The sequence below is a fragment of the Stegostoma tigrinum genome, chromosome 35 (genome assembly GCF_030684315.1).
Source record: "Stegostoma tigrinum isolate sSteTig4 chromosome 35, sSteTig4.hap1, whole genome shotgun sequence".
Lineage (NCBI taxonomy): Eukaryota > Metazoa > Chordata > Chondrichthyes > Orectolobiformes > Stegostomatidae > Stegostoma > Stegostoma tigrinum.
This window is the reverse complement of record NC_081388.1, coordinates 2,361,377-2,383,274: the sequence shown is the minus strand read 5'-3', so window position 1 is coordinate 2,383,274 and position 21,898 is coordinate 2,361,377. Positions and strand designations below refer to the sequence as shown.

Here is a 21,898-nt window from a genome sequence, read left to right as displayed (position 1 = left end):
ATGTGCATTTCTTGGGGATGTTGGAATTTAGTACTGTAGCTGGAGTGCTAGTTTGTGGAGAGAAAAGTACCTTTACATTTAGAGGAATGAGGGAGGATAACTCTGGAGCTAACAGTGCTGTCCTTCTACAGAAGAAGGATTGTTAATTGAGGTTTCCCCTCCACTCAGGCATTGCTCTCCAAGGTTCCCAACACCAAATCTGAAAACCCACCTTGACCCCAGACTCTCTCCTCCTACTGGTGACCTTTCCACGGGAATGAAAGCTTTCATCTCAAACCCATGGAATTTGGTACCCAGCTTTCTCGGATTGTGAACTACTTGAAAGTCAGATTTGTAAGCCTAAGATCACTAACTCCACAACTACCCTCAGCCACATCAGACAAACACTTGCTCACCACATGCCCTGACCACAACATGTATACTCCAGTCAGACATCAGGCTGCGCAACTGAAATAGAGAACACTATTGAGGCCTGCAGAACTTGTTCCAGTCCCTGCACTAAGAATCATTTCCCAACCCCTCACATCATGCTGCCAAGAGTGAGAAAGCCATAGGGACAAAACCCACCAAGTGTCAAACTTCCTATTCCAAGAGAGGAAGCCAAGGGAGGGTGGGAAGGTCAGTTATGTTACACTGAAATGGTGTTGTGGCCACTGATTTAATCTTGTTAATGAATATTTGAGGTACAAAACATAGCACTCCATGTCATAGCTACAGTGACAGGACAAGGCTGCTCAGTCTCCTGCTGAGCATGAGCTGTCATTTCATTTAACATACAGCCCTGAGAAAAGGGGAGTCAGATGCATTTAGCGAGAAGGCTTTTTCCACCGAGGCCCTGACTGGTGTCTGAAGAACATCAGATAACTGCATTCTCACCTACACATCACGTTGTGTTCTGAGAACTGACCTCCTCAGCATTTCCTACCAAGGTTTGGAATTCAGTGAAATGAATTCCCACTCGTGTTCAGAGTCAGCTACACCCTCCCTCACCATAAGAGGCACAGCAGACAGTTTCAGATGAACACCAGGGAAGAAATGTGGCATAGTCACCCTGCCTTCACACCCACCAGCACTGCCTGAGGACAACGTCAGGTTTGAATTGACAAAAAGCAAGAGAGCAGGTTGGGCTCTGCTCAAGAAATCTTGGGATGAGGAAAGGTAGACCCACGTGGCAACATGACAGTTCAGCATATTTCAGGGTTAAACACAGATGTCTGTCTCACAATTGTTTATTGATGTACTCAGGGGGTAAGTGCCATGTGCCCTTCTCAAATTTGGGCAGAGTCACAGTTAACACAAGCTTTCTCCAAATACTGAAAGGTCCAAATAACGCATGGTTTGCAAGTTGGAGGTTGAAGATCAAAAATTCTGAAGCTTAGAAGAGGTGACAGAGAGCTCAATCTCCAGGCGGTTACAAGAGAGGCCTAACTGTGGGAGTCAATGCCAAATGAGGACGAGAAATCCTCCTTGGAAATACTAGAAAATTCCACGAAGGTAGAAAAATAAAAACTAGGCCTGGACAGGAAACTCAACAAATCACTGCTTTATTGGTCATTTAATGAGGTGACAGGAGTTTGCTTGTGTTTCCTGTACAGGAACAAGGCCATCAACGAAGCAGAGATCAGGGAGACAGCCGTCACTGTCAGTGACACCATCACAACCAGCTCAGACTGCAGACCTACACAACAAGGAGAAACCAATGGTTACTGAGGGAAACTGGGACAAAGAAACTAGCACAAAGAAACTAGCAGTCAGACAGCTCACCGCCTGGAGACATATCCTGCATCCTTTGCTCAACCTCAGTCAGGGGCTCAGTTGCCAGGCTGGTCAGCTCAGGATCCAGAACGAGCAGGGGGCCAACTGAGGCCTCACCCTCCCACTTCAATCCAGCTTCACTCCCTGCAGGAAGCAACAGTACGGTCAGGATCAGGGAAGGAGGGTATAGTCCCCAGAGTGGGGCCGTTACCTACCAGCTTCAGCTCCAACATCTCTCCTTCCTCTGGACGGGAACACGATCTCCCCTGTGCTACCACAGTTCCCGACATGGCAACAGGCACAAACGTCACTGGTCGACTCTTCCAGTGGGGTCCAGCTAAATAGGAGAAACAGCCCATTCAACCACACGGTGCATCACCTCTCCAACAACATCACTAAGGGGCATGGAGTGGGGGACACTCACATCTTGTGCAGCTTCTGGAAAGTGCAAGCTTTGTTCCTGGAATCTCCCTGATCCACTGCAGCAACTCTCAGGTGACAGGTGATGAAAATCTGAGGGACACATTCAGCACATGTCAGTGTTTAGCCACTCCCACCCTGTGGGGAGAAGCCAGTCAGCAGCTTGCTCTTACCAAGGAACGCTCATCTCCATAGAAGCGGAAGGCATCCAGGTCAAACCTGAGCTTGTCCGGCTCCCGCTGGTCTCTCAGCAACACAAAGGTCGAAAAGGAGTCCTCAGCTTGGCTGTCCACGAGGCAACTGCAGGTGAACAAAGGGCCATGAAGTGAATGGAGTGAAGCCATTGAGATGGAAGCAGCTGGAGAAAGCAGAGAGCTCCTTACCCATTGTAGTCAATGATGCTGTATCTGGGGCTGGAGTCCTTGCCTGGGCTCAGTGTAGCCACACAGCGGTCAATGTACAGCTTCAGGGGCACGTGGTTGTCCATTGAAACAGACGCCTCAATGTGAATGAGTTCTCCCAGGGAGTAGACAGTGGAAGTGCGCTCTGTAAGCCAGTCACCTGAAGTACAAGAGGACAAGGGTTGGAGAGACAGTGGGTGCAACCCCCAGTGAGTGACACCAGGAGATCCCTCCCCAGCCAGCCATCACATACCATTCATTAGACGCAGGGAGAACGACAGATGCCCTTCTCTAGACCTGGTGGAGCTGAATGGGATCCAAGTGGGCTTGATGGGGTTACTGCTCACATTGCCCTTCCTGGGTAGAGACAGGGCAGCCATTTTACAACACAAAGACAACCACTGTGGCTGAAAATAAATGTTGATCAATCAAATGAAGACTCTCACCTGAAATAACGACACACAATGGGAATGACAGCCCCATTGGTTCGCACAATGACAGACCCAGGATAGTTTGGGATGTGGGTCAGGTGGGTGGTGTAGATCAGGAAATCTCCAGTCATCTGAAAGATACCAGGCTAAGGAATTAGGAACTGATCTGAACTGAGAAGGGGCAGGACAGGGCTCACAATGGCTTCATCCCATTGGATGCATTCTTTAAGGACCCAGACAAGCAAAGCTACAAGCAACTCCAAATAACTCGAATTCTCTATGAGAGAGACTAAACAGACTTGTAAAGAACCAAGATTTGTGGGACAGGGGTAGAAAGATCTGAGGCATAAGCATGAGTGTTCAGGGGCAATAAGTCAATGAAAAGTGGCCTAGAAGGGGTTAACACTCGGAAGGTGTTCCTGTTAGGCGGCGAGACTAGGACCTGTGGGCACAGCCTGAAAATTAGAGGGGGTAAAGTTGAAAATGAAACAAGACAACATTTCTTCAGCCAGAAAGTGGTGGGCTTGTGGAATTCATTGCCATGGAGTGCAGTCGAGGCCAGGACATGGCAGATCTCAGAAGGAATCAGGGGCTACAGGGAGAGAGAGCAGGGAAGTGGAGTTGAAGTGCCCACCAGCCATGATTTAAATGGCAGAGTAGACTTGATGGGCCTAATGGCCTCACTTCCACTCCCATGTCTTATGGGACTATGGCTGTCTGGAATACAGAAACAGAAGTTACTACTTTAGAAATATTACACAAATTCTAATCAGTCAACAGTTTGGAGCTCAAATCAATACAGCATCTTGCTGTCAGTAGAGCATGGTTGAGAACTGAATTGAAAATACCACATCCAAACAAATCTGACTGAGAACAAGCTGGAAGTACACAAAGAAACAGAACATTTCAAAACATCTAGAACAGACAGAAATTCAAGCAGAGGCCAAGCACAGCCTAAGGCCAGATTGTGGATTAATACAGCTAGAGACCATTCATGTCACCGCAGCCAGGGTTACACAAGTTGAACAACACCCAGACCAAGCTACCAGCAGGTATAACAAAGTGTGGGGCTGGATGGACACAGCAGGATCTTAGGGCCCCAAAAGCTGACTTGGCTGAAAAGGCCAAGACTCTTCATCAGAAGAGGGGATTGGGAGGCAATTCTGAAATAAGTGGGGAGAAGCAGGGAGACAGACTAAAGATGGATAGAGGAGAAGAGCAGAGTATGGGTGGGGAGGTAGGAAGGGGATAAGTCAGTCTGGGGAGGATGGACAGATCAAGGGGGTGGGATAAGGTTAGTAGGTAGGAAGTGAAGAAGGTGCAGCTTGAAGTGGGAAGGTAGGAGGGGGGAAGAACAAGTCAGGCAGGCAAGTACAGCGGACTCATTACCTGCAGTCTGCTGCCACACTCATGCAGCCCGTAATCGAAGAGGACGGTGTGGTTCTCAGGGTAGATCCTGGTTGGCCGACAACCCACTGTCCCCAGTGTCAGGTCAGCAGCTTTAATTGGGTGCCTGGTTCCAAATAAATCCAACTGGGCCCTGACCAGCAGCTTGTGCTCTCCACACTGCACCATCACAGTCTGCAGTGGAGACACACTCCCACCCTCAGACATTCTGAAACTGGAACCAATGGGACCCCCATGAGGAGGGACTCTCTCAGGTACAGGAGTGGCTCTCACTATTCTCCATGGATACCTCTGGCTCAGAAACTGTTGCCAAGTTTCAGAGCAACAAACAGCTCCAACTAACACCAACAGAAGGAACAAACCCCTCACTACAAAATCCCCCATGATCCCAAACAACACAAGCATCCCTTCCAGCCCCCACCCAGCTCCATTTGTACACACAACCTGCACCCACCTGACACCAATCAGGCCAGAGGCAGCAACATTGAACCAATGAACCAGCCCCAGTCTCTGCAATTTCCACCAATGACTAAACTCTGGCATTGATCACCAGGAGGGCGTGTTCCATTTGGACCATTAGGAATGGCTGGGAGTTGCTGTGCTGTCACCTGACTGCATTCAGCTCCACAATTTCTCATGGTGACGGGGCTCCTGAGGACAATCATCAAACATGGATCATTGGTTCAGGCGGGTGTTGGTGGGTTTAACCTTTCCTGACCTCGAGTGTCTGACAGTGAGCCATACAGAGAAGTGTCCCTGGATGGGGATTGGACTGGACAAAAGAAGTGTTCTTCAGGTTTGTCTCATGTTCCATGCTCTATCCTAACCCAGCGACCACCGCTCCCCCGGTCAACTCCCAACCCACTGCATCCCAGGAATGTTTAATTGAGGCAGTGTAAAGGGAACCTTTCTTTCAGTTTAAAAGAAAGAGTAAGTTTATTCACTATCTTGCTCCATACTATTACCTGTCCTGGTACCGTTTGAAGGTCACCTGTATTCGGTATCAAACCGTGCGCTGTCCCTTTCCTTGGAGTGTCAATGCGGGCAGTGTAGATACAGCTTTACGCTTTATCTGCAGCTGTCCAGGGAGAGTTTGATACATCGTAAGGGAACATTACTCTGTATATAATTCCACAATGTACCTGTCCTGGGAGTGTTCTATGTGGAGAGAGCAGAATGCGCTTTACTCTGCAGCTAAACCTCAGCAATCCCTGCCACTGTGGATTCAATTGGGATGAAATCAAATGCGTTGGCATCCACCAGCAGTGGTGAATCCTGTCTTCACTTTTCCTTCAAATGTATTTTCACCTTGGCTTCAATTTTAGATGGAAATTACCCATTGTCGTTCCATTCACTCCCCTCAAGGGTCCTCCCTTGTTTTGTTACTTGCCCGCTTAGTTTTATTGGTAATGGATGTGTCGTCCTGGAAAGGCCAACTTTTTAATATCCGTCTTCCAACTGTCCTTGAGAAGGCAACGTTCAGTCCACATCTTCACACCGTTAGCCAGAGGCTGCAGAGGGGACAGGGAGAGGGAGGGGGAATAGGAATGGAAAGACAGGAGAAGGGGACAAGCTGCTGACATCGCTGCCTGGGAGATGCTGACCAGAAGCTGCAGGAAGAAAGGTGCAGACGGGGGGTACCAGACACTGAGACTAGATGGCTGATGTTAACACAATGCTGAATGGATGGAAGGCTGACAGCAAGTTAAGGCAGAGAAGGTAGAGAGGGAAAGACTAGAGAAAGAGGACAAGAGACTCTGTGAGGAGGGAGCCTGCCTCAGTGACAGAGTAACCAATCTGCAGGGACAGAAGAATATGGGACTTGGTACAGATGAACCAGGACCAGGTGCAATGTGAGAAACTGCTCACAAGGAGAATAAGTGAGAGGGAAAATTCCAAACAGTTAAAGCTGAAATGGAAACATGGAAGGAAAACGCAATGATTTAAAAGCTGCAATGAACTTGATCCAGAGAGATGTTCAGGAAATGAGGAGGAGTGCTGCAGATCTCACAAAATGTCAGAGACAGAGAGAAAGGCTGCAGGGTCAGCTCGCTGCACACAGAGACATAATGTGTGTCTTTGTGTCTGTGAGAAGTTGGGGAGGCAGTGATGGGGATGTGGGTTGGGATGATTTTTTTTTTATTTGAAGAAATATACTTTATTCATAACAGGTACAAAAATAAAACATATTTATACACCTAGCCAGTCATGCAAGCCGCTCCGGGTTACCCACGGGGTATATAGACCAACTAAAGGCAAAAAATAAAGAAGGCAAAAAAAACAAAGCAAAGAAAACACCCCGGCAGTCGTCTCCCCGCACAGTCCCCGTTGGCCCCCTGACCAGTTGGGGAAGGCGCCAGCTGGGCCCAGTTACCAGATAGGGTTCTTTTTTTCGATTCTGGACGAGGGGTTTCATACGGTGGTCTTTCCCCACCGCGCCTTGGCGGCGGCTGTCCCAAGCTTCAGCGTGTCCCTCAGCACGTAGTCCTGGACCTTGGAGTGCGCCAGTCTGCAACACTCGGTCGGGGTGAGTTCTTTCAGCTGGCAGACCAGCAAGTTGCGGGCAGACCAAAGAGCGTCTTTCACCGCATTGATAGTCCTCCAGGCGCAGTTGATGTTGGTCTCGGTGTGCGTCCCCGGAAACAGCCCGTAGAGCACAGAGTCCCGCGTCACGGAGCTGCTCGGGACGAACCTCGACAAATACCACTGCATCCCCCTCCAGACCTCCTGCGCATAGGCACACTCCAGAAGGAGGTGATCGACAGTCTCCTCCCCGCTCCGCAGCCACCTCGAGGGCAGCGTGCGGTGGCGCAGAGATTCCGGGCATGCATAAAGGAGCTCACTAGCAGAGCCCCTCTCACCGCCAGCCAAGCAATGTCCTTGTGCTTGTTTGAAAGTTCTGGCGATGAGGCATTCTGCCAAACGACTTTGGCAGTCTGCGTGGGGAACCACACGACGGGATCCACCCTCTCCTTTTCCCGAAGGGTCCCGAGGATACTACGTGCTGACCACTGCCTGACGGCCTTGTGGTCAAAGGTGTTTCCTTTCAAAAATTTCTCCACGAAGGACAGGTGGTACGGAACGGTCCAACTACTCGGAGCGTTCCGCGGCAACGAGGCCAGGCCCATCCTTCGCAACACCGGGGACAGGTAGAACCTCGGTAAGTAGTGACACTTGGTGTTTGCGTACTGAGGATCTACACACAGCTTGACGCAGCCGCACACAAAGGTAGCCGTCAGGGCGAGGGTGGCGTTCGGTACGCCCTTTCCCCCATTTCCCAGGTCTTTGTACACGGTGTCCCTGCGGACCCGGTCCATCCTCGACCCCCAAATGAAGTGGAAGATGGCCCGGGTGACCGCAGCGGCGCAGGTACGGGGAATAGGCCAGGCCTGCACAACATACAACAGGACCGAAAGCCCCTCGCACCTGACAACCAGGTTCTTACCCGCGATGGAGAGGGACCGGAGCGTCCACCTGCCCAGCTTCTCCTTCAATTTGGTGATACGCTCCTCCCAAGTCTTAGTGCACGCCCCAGCTCCACCAAACCATACACTGAGCACCTTCAGGTAGTCTGTCCTGACGGTGAAGGGGATGAAGGAGCGGTCGTCCCAGTTCCCGAAGAACATGACCTCGCTCTTACCCCTATTGACTTTGGCACCCGAGGCCAGTTCAAACTGGCTGCAAATGTCCAATAGTCTACTCACCGACCGACGATGGGTGCAGAAGACGGCGACATCGTCCATGTACAGGGAGGTCTTGACCTGGAGGCCTCCGCTGCCTGGGATAGTCACGCCCCTCAGGCTCACGTCCTTCCTGATGGAGGCAGCGAAGGGCTCCACACACCACACGAACAAGGCAGGAGAGCGCGGGCAGCCCTGCCTGACTCCAGATCTAACAGGAAAACTGTCTGATTCCCACCCGTTGATCGAGACTGCACGAACGATAATGGCGTAGAGCAGCCGGATCCAATTACGGATGCCCTCCCCGAACCCCAATTTGGAGAGGACGTCTCTCATGTAAGCATGAGAGTCCCTGTCGAAGGCCTTCTCCTGGTCCAGGCTGACGAGGCAGGTGTCCACCCGCCTGTCCTGTACGTAGGCGATCGTATCCCTGATGAGCACGAGACTCTCAGCGATCTTCCTGCCCAGCACAGCACAGGTTTGGTCAGGGTGAATCACCGACTCCAGGACAGACCTGACCCGGTTGGCTATGACCTTGGCCAAGATTTTGTCGTCCATGTTCAATAGTGAAATGGGACGCCAATTCTTAATTTCTTCCCTCTCCCCCTTCCTCTTGTAAATGAGGGTGATGATGCCCTTCCTCATGGACTTGCACATTTCCCCTGCCCGAAGCGCACTATTGTACACCTCCAGCAGGTCCTGGCCGACCAGGTCCCACAGAGCGGAATACAGCTCGACCGGTAAGCTGTCGCTTCCGGGAGTCCTATTCCTCTCGAAGGACTTGAGGGCTCTGGTCAGCTCGTCCAGGGATATCGGCCGGTCCAGCCACTCCCTCGTGCCGTCGTCTAAGACCTCCGTGATAGACGACAGGAACGACTCGGAGGCCGTGCTGTCCGCGGGCTTCGTGTCGTACAGTCCAGCATAGAAGGACCTGCTGATCGTCAAAATGTCGGGCCGAGACGACGTCGCCGAGCTGTCGTCCTCCTTCAGCCGGCTAAGCACAGAGCTCTCTTTGTGCACCTTCTGAAAGAAGAAACGCGAGCACGTCTCGTCCTGCTCCACGGAACGGACCCTGGACCGGAAGATTATCCTGGAGGCCTCTGCGGTGAAGAGCGAGGCTTGCTGGCCCCTTACCTCGCGGAGGTCCTCCGTGACATCGACCCCCATCAACTGCAGAAGGAGCAGGTTGTGCACCCTTTTCTGGAGTCGCGACAGCTTTCCCCGCCTCTCTCTCGCCTTCCAAACACCCTGGAGGACAAAGGACGTCTTGATGTTCTCCTTCACCGTCTCCCACCAGTCGCCTGGAGACTCAAAGAGGGGTTTCACGGTTCTCCAACCGGCGTACTCCCTCTTAAGCTCCTCGGCGTTCTCTGGGGTCAACAGAGTCGTGTTGAGCTTCCACGTCCCCTTGCTGGCCAGCTGGTCGTCCTGTGAGTGACAGTCGGCCAGCAGGAGGCAGTGGTCAGATAAGAACACCGGCTCGACGCTGGTGGACCTGACCGAGATCGCCCTTGACACAAACAGGAAGTCTATCCTTGAACGGGTAGACCCGTCTGGCCGCGACCAGGTGTACCTCCGCTGCGCTACGTCTGCAGGGGTGCTGAAGACGTCGAGCAGCTTGGCGTCCTCCACCGTGTCCATCAGGAATCTGGACGTGACGTCCAGTTGACTCCCCCCACCCGCTGTCCCCGTGCCGGAACTTCCATCTGCATCGATGATGCAATTGAAGTCTTCAATGTGGACACACATCTTGCGGTGGACTTGACACTGCGCACATTAATGCTCGCAACTCGTACCCCCATTGTGGGCAGTGACCGCAGTACCCTCCCCAAGTCCAAGGTCCAGCCCCTCCGTCTGTCCCTTCATGCCCATTGCCCGGGCTAACTGCTGGACGCTTTCTGGGCTCAGGAAACCGTCCGTGCTGCCTTTCGGGTGGCATCCCCCCGTCAGGGGTGCGGATGCAGGAGGCTCCCCTCTGGGTCTGGCTGGGGACGCGCTGTGTCCTCCTTCTCGCCTGGAAGTTCCGGGGGGCCCTCCAGTGCCCCAGCGGCACTTGACTTGGTGTCGGAGGGAGCCTCAGGACGCCTCCCGTCACCTGGAAGCGGGATGCTGCTTTCGTTCTCAATCGAGATCTTTAACTTCTGCTTCGTGCGGGCCCTCTCCGAATCCCCCTCGTCAGCGGAGCTCTTTCGCCCCCCTGTAGCTGCTTCTTCCTGCCTGATGTTTGTGGTTCGTGGGCCCGTCGACGCACCTTCCTCCTCGCTTTCCGGACCGTCGTCCACTCCCCTGGGTCGCCTGTCGCCGCCTCCATCGACTGCGGGTTGTCGGGGGGGAGCAGAGCCTGCAGGGGCGCTTTGCTGGCCTCGGGCCCATCCTACGGGGCTGGGCCCTCCTGCACAGCCGGGCCCTCCTGCACATTGGTGGGGTCCTTGCTGGGCCCTAGTGCCTTCCTCTCCTCCGGGGGGGCTGGCCCCGCAATGCCCCTGTCAGTGACCTGGGCGTAGGTGGTCCCCCGCTGCGGGCATGCCCTATAGAGGTGGCCCGCTTCCCCGCAAAGGTTGCGGCTTTTCTCTTGTGGGCAATCCTTTGCAAGGTGTCCCTCCTCCCTGCAGTTCCTGCAGATGGTGGCTTTGCAGTCGGCCGCCACGTGGCCTGACCTACCACAGGCATGGCAGACTTGAGGTTGCCCTGCATAGGTCAGGTAGCCCTTGCTCCCGCCGATTGCGAAGCTGGACGGTGGGTGTACGACATTCCCGTTCGCGCCTGTCCTCAGCATCACCTTGACCTGCCTCTTACTGGTCCAGATGCCAAAGGGGTCCATGATGTCAGTTAGGTCCCCTTCCACCTTCACGTACCTTCCAAGGAAGGTCAGGACATCAACCGCTGGCACATGCGGGTTGTACATGTGTATAGTCACCATACGGCTCCTCTGCGCTGGCATCACAAACAGCGGGACAGCGGTCGATACAGAGAGGGGGCCCTCCCCTCCTTTCTCCTTGAAAACCTCCAGGAAGTGCTCGCAAAGCTTGGCACTCCTGAAGGTCACATCATAAAAACCTCCTCCGGGGAAATCCTGCAGGCAGTAAATGTCCGCAGCAGCGAACCCACAACAGCCCAACAGGACCCTCTTCACGAAGAAGGAGCGGTCCACAGGTGCACCTTCATCCACCTTCTTTACGGAAACACGGATGGTGTTCCGGACCCCCTGACCTGGGGCACGAGCACTTGCCACAGCCATCGTTGCTGGTTGGCTGCTCCCCTGAACCAGTGTTAGGCCAAAGCCAGCATTAAGACCACTGGTTGCAAGGGTGCACAGCCAACCCGACGTCCTCCTTTCACCTCCAAGACAGCACTCTCCTCCTCTCGGCCCACAAGAGAGTGGGTCTTTATTTTGTTCCAGATGGAAGCTGGTTCACTGAGCTTGAAGGTTTGTCCCCAGATGTTTCAGAACCATTCTAGGTAACATCAACAGTGAGCCTCCGATGAAATGCTGGTGTTATGTCCCACTTTCTATTTATCTGGTTAGGTTTCCTTGGGTCGGTGATGTCATTTCCTGTACTTGTTCTCAGGGGATGGTAGATTGGCTCCAGCTCAATGTGTTTGTTGATGGAGTTCCGGTTGCAATGCCATGCTTCTCGGAATTCACGTGCGTGTCTATGTTTGGCTTGTCCTCGGATGGATGTGTTATCCCAATCAAAGCGGTGTCCTTCCTCATCTGTATGTAAGGATACGAGTGATAGTGGGTCATGTGGTTTTGTGGCTAGTTGATGTTCATGTATCCTGGTGTGGACCTTTCTGCCAGTTTGTCCAATGTAGTGTTTGTCACAGTTCTTGCAAGGTATTTTGTAGATGACTTTCATTTTGTTTGTTGTCTGTATAGGGTCTTTTAAGTTCATTAGCTGTGAAGTTAGTGCTAATGAACTTAAAAGACCCTATACAGACAACAAACAAAACGAAAGTCATCTCCACAACACCTTGCAAGAACTGTGACAAACACTACATTGGACAAACTGGCAGAAAGCTCTACACCAGGATACATGAACATCAACTGGCCACAAAACCACATGACCCACTATCACTCGTATCCTTACATACAGATGAGGAAGGACACCGCTTTGATTGGGACAACACATCCATCCTAGGACAAGCCAAACAGAGACACGCACGAGAATTCCTAGAAGCGTGGCATTCCAACCGGAACTCCATCAACAAACACATTGAGCTGGAGCCAATCTACCATCCCCTGAGAACAAGAACAGAAAATGACATCTGCAATGCAGGAAATGACATCACCAACCTAAGGAAACCTAACAGATAAATAGAAAGCGGGCCGTAACACCAGAGCTTCGTCGGAGGCTCGCTGATGATGTTACCTAGAATGATGACGAAACGTTTGGGAACAAACTGGCAAGCTCAGAGAACCAGCTTACATCTGGAACAAAGTAACGACCCACTCTCTTGTGGGCCGAGAGGAGGAGAGTGCTGTCTTGGGGGTGAAAGGAGAACGTTGGGTTGGCTGTGCACCCTTGCAACCAGTGGTCTTAATGCTGGCTTCAGCCTAACGTTGGTTCAGGGGAGCAGCCAACCTGCAACGATGGCTGCGGCAAGTGCTCGTGCCCCAGGTCAGGGGGTCCGGAACACCATCCGTGTTTCCGTAAAGAAGGTGGATGAAGGTGCACCTGTGGACCGCACCTTCTTCGTGAAGAGGGTCCTGTTGGGCTGTTGTGGGTTCGCTGCTGCGGACATTTACTGCCTGCAGGATTTCCCCGGAGGAGGTTTTTATGACGTGACCTTCAGGAGGGCAAGCTTTGCGAGCACTTCCTGGAGGTTTTCAAGGAGAAAGGAGGTGAGGGCCCCCTCTCGGTATTGACCGCTGTCCCACTGTATGTGATGCCAGCGCAGAGGAGCCGTATGGTGACTATACACATGTACAACCCGCATGTGCCAGCAGTTGATGTCCTGACCTTCCTCGGAAGGTACGTGAAGGTGGAAGGGGACCTAACTGACATCGTGGACCCCTTTGGCATCTGGACGAGTAAGAGGCAGGTCAAGGTGACGCTGAGTTAGGGTGCAGACGGGAATGTCACACACCCACTGTCCAGCTTCGCGATCAGCGGGAGCAGGGGCTACCTGACCTATGCAGGGCAACCTAAAGTCTGCCATGCCTGTGGTAGGTCAGGCCACATGGCGGCCGACTGCAAAGCCACCATCTGCAGGAACTGCAGGGAGGAGGGACACCTTGCAAAGGATTGCCCACGAGAGAGAAGCTGCAATATTTGCGGGGAAGCGGTCCACTTCTATAAGGCATGCCCGCGGCGGGTTACCACCTACGCCCAGGTCGCCGGCAGGGGAAATGCGGGGCCAGCCCCCCGGAGGAGAGGAAGGCACCAGGGCCCAGCAAGGACCCCACTAATGTGCAGGAGGGCCAGGCCATACAGGAGGGCCGAGCCCTGCAGGATGGGCCCGAGGCCAGCAAAGCACCCCTGCAGGTTCCGATCCCCCCCGACAACCCGGAGCCAATGGAGGCGGCGGCAGGCGACCCAGGGGAGTGGACAACAGTCCGGAAAGCGAGGAGGAAGGTGCGTCAACGGGCCCACGAACCGCAACCATCAGGCGGGAAGAGGCAGCTACAGGGGGGCTATAAGAGCTCCTCTGACGAGGAGGATTCGGAGAGGGCCCACCTGAAGCAGAAGTTAAAGGTCTCGAGGGTGAAGGAAAGCAGCACCCCGCTTCCAGGTGACGTGAGGAGTCCTGAGGCTCCCTCCGACACCAAGTCAAGTGCCGCTGAGCACTGGAGGGCCCCCAGGAACTTCCAGGCGGGAAGGATAAAACAGCGCGTCCCCAGCCTGATCCGGAGCTGGACCCTCCTGCCTCCGCACCCATGGCGGGGGGATGCCAACCGGAAGGCAGCACGGACGGTTTCCTGAGCCCAGAGAGCGTCCAGCAGTTAGCCCGGGCAATGGGCATGAAGGGACAGATGGAGGGGCTGGACCTTGGACTTGGGGAGGGTACTGTGGTCACTGCCTTCAATGGGGGTAAGAGTTGCGAGCATTCATGTGCGCAGCGTCAAGTCAACCGCGAAATGTGTGTACACGTTGGCCTACCTCACCACCATCAAGGCGGACCTCCTGTTTCTGCAGGAGTGCGGGATACCGCACCTCGGCAGGCACGGGAAATGGTCCGGCGCCTGGACCTGTGGGCCTTCGATCTGGTCGGGGGGTAACGACTGTCGCTCCTCGAGCGTGGCTATTCTGCTGCGGGGCGCGACTTCACCATCTCTCAAGTTCAGGAGGTGGTGGGGGGGCGCCTCCTAGTGGCTGACATCACCTACAGAAATGCTCCCCTGAGGCTGGTCAACGTTTACGCCCCAGTGGTACGGCGTGAGCGGTTGGCCGTCCTGCAGCGGCTTCCACCCCCGCTGGCTACGTCCAGGCCGGTCATCCTAGGCGGAGACTTCAACTGCATCATCGATGCAGATGGAAGATCCGGCGTGGGGACAGCGGGTGGGGGGAGTCAACTGGACGTCACGCCCAGATTCCTGATGGGCATGGCGAAGGACGCCAAGCTGCTCGACGTCTTCAGCACCCCTGCAGACGGAGCGCAGCAGAGGTACACCTGGTCGCGGCCAGACGGGTCTATCCGCTCAAGGATAGACTTGCTGTTTGTGTCACGGACGTTCTCGCTGAGGTCCACCGGCGTCGAGCCGGTGTTCTTCTCTGACCACTGCCTCCTGCTGGCCGACTGTCACTTACAGGACGACCAGCCGGTCGGCAAGGGGACGTGGAAGCTCAACACGACACTGTTGACCCCAGAGAACGTTGAGGAGCTTAAGAGGGAGTTAAGAGCTTAAGCCGGTTGGAGAACCGTGAAACCCCTCTTTGAGTCTCCAGGCGACTGGTGGGAGACGGTGAAGGAGAACATCAAGAGGTTCTTTGTCCTCAAGCGTGTTTGGAAGGCAAGAGAGAGGCGGGCAAAGCTGTCGCGACTCCAGAAAAGGGTGCAGAACCTGCTCCTTCTGCAGTTGATGGGGGTCGATGTCACGGAGGACCCCCGCGAGGTGAGGGGCCAGCAAGCCTCGCTCTTCACCGCGGAGGCCTCCAGGATAATCTTCCGGTCCAGTGTCCGCTCCGTGGAGCAGGACGAGACGTGCTCGCGTTTCTTCTTTCAGAAGGTGCACAAAGAGAGCTCTGTGCTTAGCCGGCTGAAGGAGGACGACGGCCCGGTGACGTCGTCGCGGCCTGACATTTTGAGGATCAGCAGATCCTTCTATACCGGACTGTACGACACGAAGCCCACGGACAGCACGGCCTCCGAGTCGTTCCTGTCGTCTATCACGGAGGTCTTAGATGACGGCACGAGGGAGTGGCTGGTCCGGCCGATATCCCCGGACGAGCTGGCCAGAGCCCTCAAGTCCTTGCAGAGGAATAGGACTCCCGGAAGCGACGGCTCACCGGTCGAGCTGTATTCCGCTCTGTGGGTCCTGGTCGGCCAGGACCTGCTGGAGGTGTACAATAGTGCGCTTCGGGCAGGGGAAATGTGCAAGTCCATGAGGAAGGGCATCATCACCCTCATTTACAAGAGGAAGGGGGAGAGGGAAGAAATTAAGAATTGGCGTCCCATTTCACTTTTGAACGTGGACTACAAAATCCTGGCCAAGGTCATTGCCAACCAGGTCAGGTCTGTCCTGGAGTCAGTGATTCACCGTGACCAAACCTGTGCTGTGCGGGGCAGGAAGATTGCTGAGAGCCTCACGCTCATCAGGGATACGATCGCCTACGTACAGGACAGGCGGGTGGACACCTGCCTCGTCAGCCTGGACCAGGAGAAGGCCTTCGACAGGGTCTCTCATGCTTACATGAGGGACGTCCTCTCCAAATTGGGGTTCGGGGAGGGCATCCGCAATTGGATCCGGCTGCTCTACGCCAACATCGTTAGCGCAGTCTCGATCAAGAGTGGGAATCAGACAGTTTTCCTGTTAGATCTGGAGTCAGGCAGGGCTGCCCACTCTCTCCTGCCTTGTTCGTGTGCTGTGTGGAGCCCTTCGCCGCCTCCATCAGGAAGGACGTGAGCCTGAAGGGCGTGACTATCCCAGGCAGCGGAGGCCTTCAGGTCATGACCTCCCTGTACTTGGACGATGTCGCCGTCTTCTGCACCGATCGTCGGTCGGTGAGTAGACTGTTGGACAGCTGCAGCCAGTTTGAACTGGCCTCGGGTGCCAAACTCAATAGGGGTGAGAGCGAGGCCATGTTCTTCGGGAACTGGTACGACCGCTCCTTCATCCCCTTCACCGTCAGGACAGACTACCTGAAGGTGCTGGGTGTTTGGTTTGGGGAGTTGGGGCATGCACTAAGACTTCGGAGGAGCATATCGCCAAATTGAAGCAGAAGCTGGGCAGGTGGACGCTCCGGTCCCTCTCCATCGCGGGTAAGAATCTGGTTGTCAGGTGCGAGGGGCTTTCGGTACTGTTGTATGTGGTGCAGGCCTGGCCTATTCCCCGGACCTGCGCCGCTGCGGTCACCCGGGCAATCTTCCACTTCATTTGGGGGTCGAGGATGGACCGGAACCGCAGGGACACCATGTACAAAGACCTGGGAAATGGGGGAAAGGGCGTACTGAACGCCACCCTCGCCCTGACGGCTACCTTTGTGTGCGGCTGCATCAAGCTGTGTGTAGATCCTCAGTACGCAAACACCAAGTGTCACTACTTACTGAGGTTCTACCTGTCCCCGGTGTTGCGAAGGATGGGCCTGGCCTCGTTGCCGCGGAACGCTCCGAGTAGTTGGACCGTTCCGTACCACCTGTCCTTCGTGGAGAAATTTTTGAAAGGAAACACCTTTGACCACAAGGCCGTCAGGCAGTGGTCAGCACGTAGTATCCTCGGGACCCTTCGAGAAAAGGAGAGGGTGGATCCCGTCGTGTGGTTCCCCACGCAGACTGCCAAAGTCATTTGGCAGAATGCCTCATCGCCAGAACTTTCAAACAAGCACAAGGACATTGCTTTGTTGGCGGTGATAGGGGCTCTGCTAGTGAGCTCCTTTATGCATGCCCGCAAGCTCTGCACCACCGCACGCCGCTCTCGAGGTGGCTGCGGGGGGGACGAGACTGTCGATCACCTCCTTCTGGAGTGTGCCTATGCGCAGGAGGTCTGGAGGGGGATGCAGTGGTATTTGTCGAGGTTCGTCCCGAGCAGCTCCGTGACGCGGGACTCTGTGCTCTACGGGCTGTTTCCGGGGACGCACACCGAGACCAACATCAACTGCGCCTGGAGGACCATCAATGCGGTGAAAGACGCTCTTTGGTCTGCCCGCATCTTGCTGGTCTGCCAGCTGAAAGAACTGACCCCGACCGAGTGTTGCAGACTGGCGCACTCCAAGGTCCAGGACTACGTGCTGAGGGACGCGCTAAAGCTTGGGGCAGCCGCCGCCAAGGCGCGGTGGGGAAAGACCACCGTATGAAACCCCTCGTCCAGAAAAGGGAAAAGAACCCTATCTGGTAACTGGGCCCAGCTGGCGCCTTCCCCAACTGGTCAGGGGGCCAACTGGGTCTGTGCGGGGTGACGACTGCTGGGGCGGTTTCTTTGCTTTGTTTTTTTTTCTCTGTTTTGTTTTTTTTTCCTTTCGTTGGTGTATGTACCCCCGGGTAACCCGGAGCGGCTTGCATGACTGGCTAGGTGTATAAATGTTTTATTTTTTGTACATTCTCTGAATAAAGTATATTTCTTCAAAACAAAAAAAAGTGACGAAACGTCTGAAAATGAACCTTCCAGCTCAACGAGCAAACTCACATCCAGATGGTAAAGGGCATTGAGAGACGTGGACAGGTGCTTCTGCTCACGGCTGGGGCCCTTCATAATTTTCAGGGCCCGAAGGAAGCCAATGACCCTGTGTCTCCCAGAGATTAAACCACACCAGAACCGAGATGCAGTGAGTTACAGCACAGGATGGAAGGTGTGGGCCCGATACGAGGGGAGACATGAGAATCTGTCACATTGGTACCTGGATATCGACATGCGCAGGCAGTCTTTAATTTGACTGAAACAAATACTCCCGAATGGTGCCCACCTCCTGAATGAACAATTGAGCAGGAGTGAGCTTATGGTCAACGAGAATAGAAAGGAAAAAAAGACTGTTGGAGTTGGCCAGGGGCAGGATATGCATCAGGAGAGGCAACTGTCAACACCTTGGACACAGCAGAATTACAAAGTCGGATACAATCCCTTCAGCAGAAAATGCAGCTCATTACCGGGGAAAGTAACTTCATCCAGATTCAGACCAACGAGAGAGGTCAGGATCAGTCACAAGTGACCCTGGACTCAGTTGAATGTCTAAAACTTTTACACCCATCGGCCGATGGCGAATACTTTTGAGGAGGCCCACAAGCCCGAGGGGTGTGCCATATACACCAGCTGGACATTGACTAAGCTTGGGGCTGATGTGCGACAACTACATGGTCACAATGTCCCAGACAGATGAACAATTAATAAAATGGGATGGGGAAAGTGAAACTCGGCGTTACCTCAGAAGTTTGGCCCTTACCAATAGGGTGTTGTGTACTTGTGACAGAGATAAAGGGACGTATTATGTTAGGGCAGTGATTCATATGCCCCGACTTGAAAATAAACTGAAATGTCCTTCAAAAAGAGTCCATTATTTCGGAAAGCATCAAAGTACTTGGATATCTTTAAAATAAACGACCATTTCAAGCCAAGGTAATGGATGGTGTTGAGAAAGTGTGAGACTTCTCAAAATGTCACCGACGAGAGGATCACTGGGCCTGCCCTGACGAGATAATGAGACAAAGACCTCCAGAGTGCGCTTGCAGCACCTATGAATATTGTTCATTGTCTATTCTGCTGGTGAATAACCCGTCCTTGTTACAATGTGCCCTTGTGGGGTAAACAGACTGCACAGCCACACCAACAGTGAATCATACCCAGGGATGGAGACAATTCCCTTTGGAAGCGCACAATGTGGCTATTAATAATGTGATCTCTGATTTGAAGACTGGTGAGCAGGTGCTGCCCCAGCCACTAACTGGTGCAGTGATAAGGGAAAACCTCACGCTCCATCATACAGATACAGAGCAGGACCGACAGAGGTTTGTTCCCCCAGAATTACAACCCATTCCACACCTGACAGCAGATTGGACACGTATAGTGAGGGGAGGCGAGAGAGATAATTCATCAGTGGATGAAACATCTTAAAATAATGAGAACTCATGTGGATAAGGAAATCTGTAACCCAGATTGTAAGACAGCTTCTGGATTGGGGATCCAATGTCCAAATACATCCATGGATCAGAATTCTATTACACATTGCTATTGTGGTGATCCTGGGTGCGTTAATAATTGCCATATTTAATAAATGCCAGCTTAGAAGGTGGAGAGAGGAAATCAAGCCAAGAGTGGACATTGAGGCTATAATGTTACACAAGAAGTGCTGCAAAACGGCAGTGTGACTAAATTATTTGCTTGTTGTTGCTCCTCCTAAGATTTTGTTTGTTCTGTAACATCATTGTCCAAAATATGTTATTCATATTTTCATATATCAACATTTATATGCACTCTCATTTCTGTACCTTATTGTAATGGTATAATAATGTCAATGTGAAAAATCCATGGGGGAGTCACTGACTGTTCCAGTAGCAATTCATAGAAAGGGGCAGAAAATGATCCTAAGATTAGTATCTGGGGTAAACTGCTCACAATTTATATAAGTAACTGAGATGGAGGGATGATAGGTACGGTCAGCAAATTTGTAGATGACACAAAGGTAAGTCATTAGGTTGTGAATAATTCATGAGGAGGCGACAGAGGCTCACATGCATGCAGTGGGAGCAAAGATCAGGCGAATAGACGACAATGTGAGAAAGTGTGATATTATCCTCTTTAGCAGAAAGAATAAAAAATAAACATTTTATCTCAAAAGTAGAGAGATTATGATTCACCAGTGACCAGAAACTGAACTGGGCAAGCCCCTTAAATATTCTGATTACAAGAGCAGCTCAAAGGTCAGGAATACCGTGGCAAGTTACTCACTTCCTGACTCTTCAAACCCTGCCCACTATCAAAAAGGTACAAGTCAGGGCAGTGATAAACTCCTCCTCAGTTACCTAGATCGATGAAGCCTTATGAGGATCGACACCATCCAGGACAAAGTAACCTGTTTGAATTCATGCAATAGTGAAGGGAGTCAAACACAGCTAACTATAGATCGGTTAGCATAATTTCTACGATGAGAAAAATATTACGAGTCTCTGCCAAAGGGAGTCAATTCAATTCGCGCACTGTCTGAGGTTACCATGAAGTTTCCACGTTCTCATCCTGGCCTCTTAACCTGGAGGTCACCATGCCTCACCAATCACCTCTATCTAATGAGACAGCAGCCATGCAGTTCTTTGGGACAATGACAATGTCACCTTCAATTGGAGAACTTTCAGGAATACATTATATGGGCAAACAGGGTCAGCCTGGCTGCGTGAAGGGGGCATTGTTCCTGCTCAAATTTATCGTATTTTGAGAAGAGGATACAGTCAGACTGGATGAAGTGAAATCAGTCGATATAGCATATATTGGGATTTTTAGAAGGTTTTGACAAGCTACATGTCAGGCAACTTAATAAGAGTCTATACTGTTGGGGATAGCACATCAGCATGGATAGAGGATCGGAGAACTGATAGAAGACAAGGGGTGAACTAAAGGGAAACTTTCAGGATGGAAATCTGTTTCTCGTGTCGTGTCACATGGGTCAGTGCTGGGTTCACAATTATTTAAATTAGACATTATTGACCTGGTTTTGGAAAGTGAAAGTATTTTAGCCCAGTTTGGAGATGACGCAGAAATAAGTGGGAAGGTAATCGGTTGGGATCATGCATGGGAATCGTCGAGCAATATAGATACGTTAGGTGAGCGATCAAAAGCCTGCGGTTATATTTTCGGAGAAGGAATAGACAATCTGAATATTGTTTGAGTGGAGAAAGACTGCAGAAAGTTACTACACCAAGGGATTTGGGAAACCTCCTTCATGAATCACAGAAAGCTTTCAGCCATCAAGTAACTGGAAAGGCAAAGGAAATGTTATTCTTCGTTTGAACAGATAAGAATTTGCAACTCTTGCTGAAAGAGTACGAGGTCACACGTAAAATACTGAACAGTTTTGGTCTCATTATCTGAGGAATGATATGTTGGCTTTGGAAGTTGTCCAGAGAAAGTTCACCAGGCTGATAAATATGAAAGCATTTTCTCATGAAGAGTTGAGTTCAATAGGCTTCCACTCATTTGAATTTAGAGAATGAAGAACTTAATGAAAAATAAGAGACTATTAGGAAAATTATCAAGATAGCTGCAGGAAGGTTGTTCACCCTTATGTCATAGCCTAATAGCAGAGAACACACTCAGCAGCAAAGAAACACAGAAACATAGCAAGTAGGAAAAGTGGTAGTCCTTTTGGACCTTTGAACTTGCTCTGCCATTCACTATGATTGTGGCTGATCATCCAATTCATCCCTGTCCCCATTTTCTCTCTGTACCGTTTAACAGAAATAAAGGGAATTACAGTGAAATGGGGACAGATTGAGGAAAGTGGAACTTGTCTGACAGAATAGCAGGAATGACAGTAAGAAAGCAGAGGCAGAGATTTCAGAATGTAATTCATGGCCCGCAGTAATACTACATCCCAGTAAAGAGGAAAAATTCTGTGATCACAAGGTGTAGAACTGGATGAACACAGCAGGCCAAGCAACATCAGAGGAGGAGGAAGGCTGACTTTTCAGGCTTAGAACCTTCTTCAGAAAAGGTGGAAGGGAA

General features: G+C 52.1%; 1 protein-coding gene across 1 annotated transcript; it reads right to left on the bottom strand.

The window, feature by feature from the left end:
- Positions 1–1,544: 1,544 nt before the first annotated feature.
- On the bottom strand, positions 1,545–20,443 carry LOC132206303 (zona pellucida sperm-binding protein 3-like). Its single transcript, XM_059639895.1, has 12 exons — positions 20,394–20,443; positions 18,090–18,158; positions 17,879–17,975; positions 4,397–4,588; positions 3,023–3,138; positions 2,830–2,933; positions 2,559–2,736; positions 2,349–2,475; positions 2,180–2,268; positions 1,971–2,092; positions 1,765–1,899; positions 1,545–1,678 (listed from the first exon to the last, which is right to left on the bottom strand). The coding sequence occupies exons 1-12, from the start codon at positions 20,441–20,443 to the stop codon at positions 1,545–1,547; spliced, it is 1,413 nt and encodes a 470-aa protein (XP_059495878.1).
- Between the last annotated feature and the right edge of the window lie 1,455 nt (positions 20,444–21,898).